This window comes from Nestor notabilis, unplaced genomic scaffold (genome assembly GCF_000696875.1).
Source record: "Nestor notabilis isolate BGI_N333 unplaced genomic scaffold, ASM69687v1 scaffold19947, whole genome shotgun sequence".
Classification (NCBI taxonomy): Eukaryota; Metazoa; Chordata; class Aves; order Psittaciformes; family Psittacidae; genus Nestor; species Nestor notabilis.
Window position 1 is genome coordinate 1,603 of NW_009937134.1, and position 1,084 is coordinate 2,686.

The 1,084-nt window shown below is 60.1% G+C and overlaps 1 protein-coding gene across 1 annotated transcript in view; it reads right to left on the bottom strand.

Moving 5' to 3' along the window:
• Positions 1-1,080, bottom strand: part of TRPV4 (transient receptor potential cation channel, subfamily V, member 4) — a gene marked incomplete at its 5' end in the record, with an annotated part of 2,425 nt that extends 1,345 nt beyond the window's left edge. The window contains 5 exon segments of the mRNA XM_010018683.1: positions 19-85; positions 248-413; positions 497-570; positions 745-837; positions 967-1,080. Of these exon segments, the coding sequence (XP_010016985.1) occupies positions 19-85; positions 248-413; positions 497-570; positions 745-837; positions 967-1,080 (514 nt within the window).
• Between the last annotated feature and the right edge of the window lie 4 nt (positions 1,081-1,084).

Sequence of the window (1,084 nt, forward strand, 5' to 3'; positions counted from 1 at the left end):
CCCCAGCCAGCCACCTACCTGACGCATATCCGATCATGAAGAGCAAGTAGACCAGGAGGAAGCGGAAAAGGTCTTTGAAGAGGATCTGCAAGTGATGGAGGGTGGGGTGAGACATGTGGCACCATTGACAAGGCATGCAGCATGGATGGCTGGGCTGAGAGCCACGAGAAACCCTCAAGAAAGCACAGAGGAGCCTCTTTTTGATCCATAGGAAGGAGAAGACCCCAAATCCCAAATCCCACCAGACCTTCTGGATCATGATGCTGTAGGTCCCCGTCAGCTTGAGCCCCCGGGTGAAGTACAGCGCGTTCATCCAGCCCAGCACCAGCGCGAAGACCATGACGGCCAGGTACGCCTCAATGCCACCCAGGTACAGCCCCGCGGTGACGATCACCAGCACCGAGTAGATGAAGCTGGAGGAGAAGCAGGGTCAGACCCTGAACCAACAGCCACCAACAGCTACTGCCCCTTGCAAGCCCGTGGGTACCCCACGTACTAGAGCAACTGGAAGGAGCCATCTATGAAGAAGGAGTTCACACCCGGGCACTTCTTCATGAAGAGATCTTTGATCTGGGGAGAGAAGGAGAGGTTGGAGGGGCCAGGGGGGAGCAAGCCCCTGCTTGGCAGGGTCCTGGTGTCTAGGGGGGCATCACAGTAGGGGCTGATGCCTTGGGACACGGGGCTGTTGCCCTGAAGTTGCTCCTTGCATGGAGACCACGAGGGCTCGGCCATCGCGGCACTGACGTTTGTGAAGAAGAAGAGGATGCCGGTGAGAAGGGTGATGATCTCCCCAGCCAGGCGCAGGTAGTCCACGGTGGTGGTGTACGGGTAGGGGGGCTGTGGGAGAGGACAGAGCCGAGCTGCTCCACCACCCCAGGGCAGGCTGCTGGGGACAGAGACCCAGCAAAACCCCCTGCCAGGAGGTGCTGGCCCCATGGGGCTGTGCCCCGGTGCTGTGGCACTCACGGGGCCTTCCATGGGGCGGTAGTAGGCGATGAGGGTGAAGATGACCATGGCGCAGAGGTAGGAGACCACGCTGATGTAGAAGGAGACGGCCCCGAACTTGCGCCACTTGTCGCGCAGC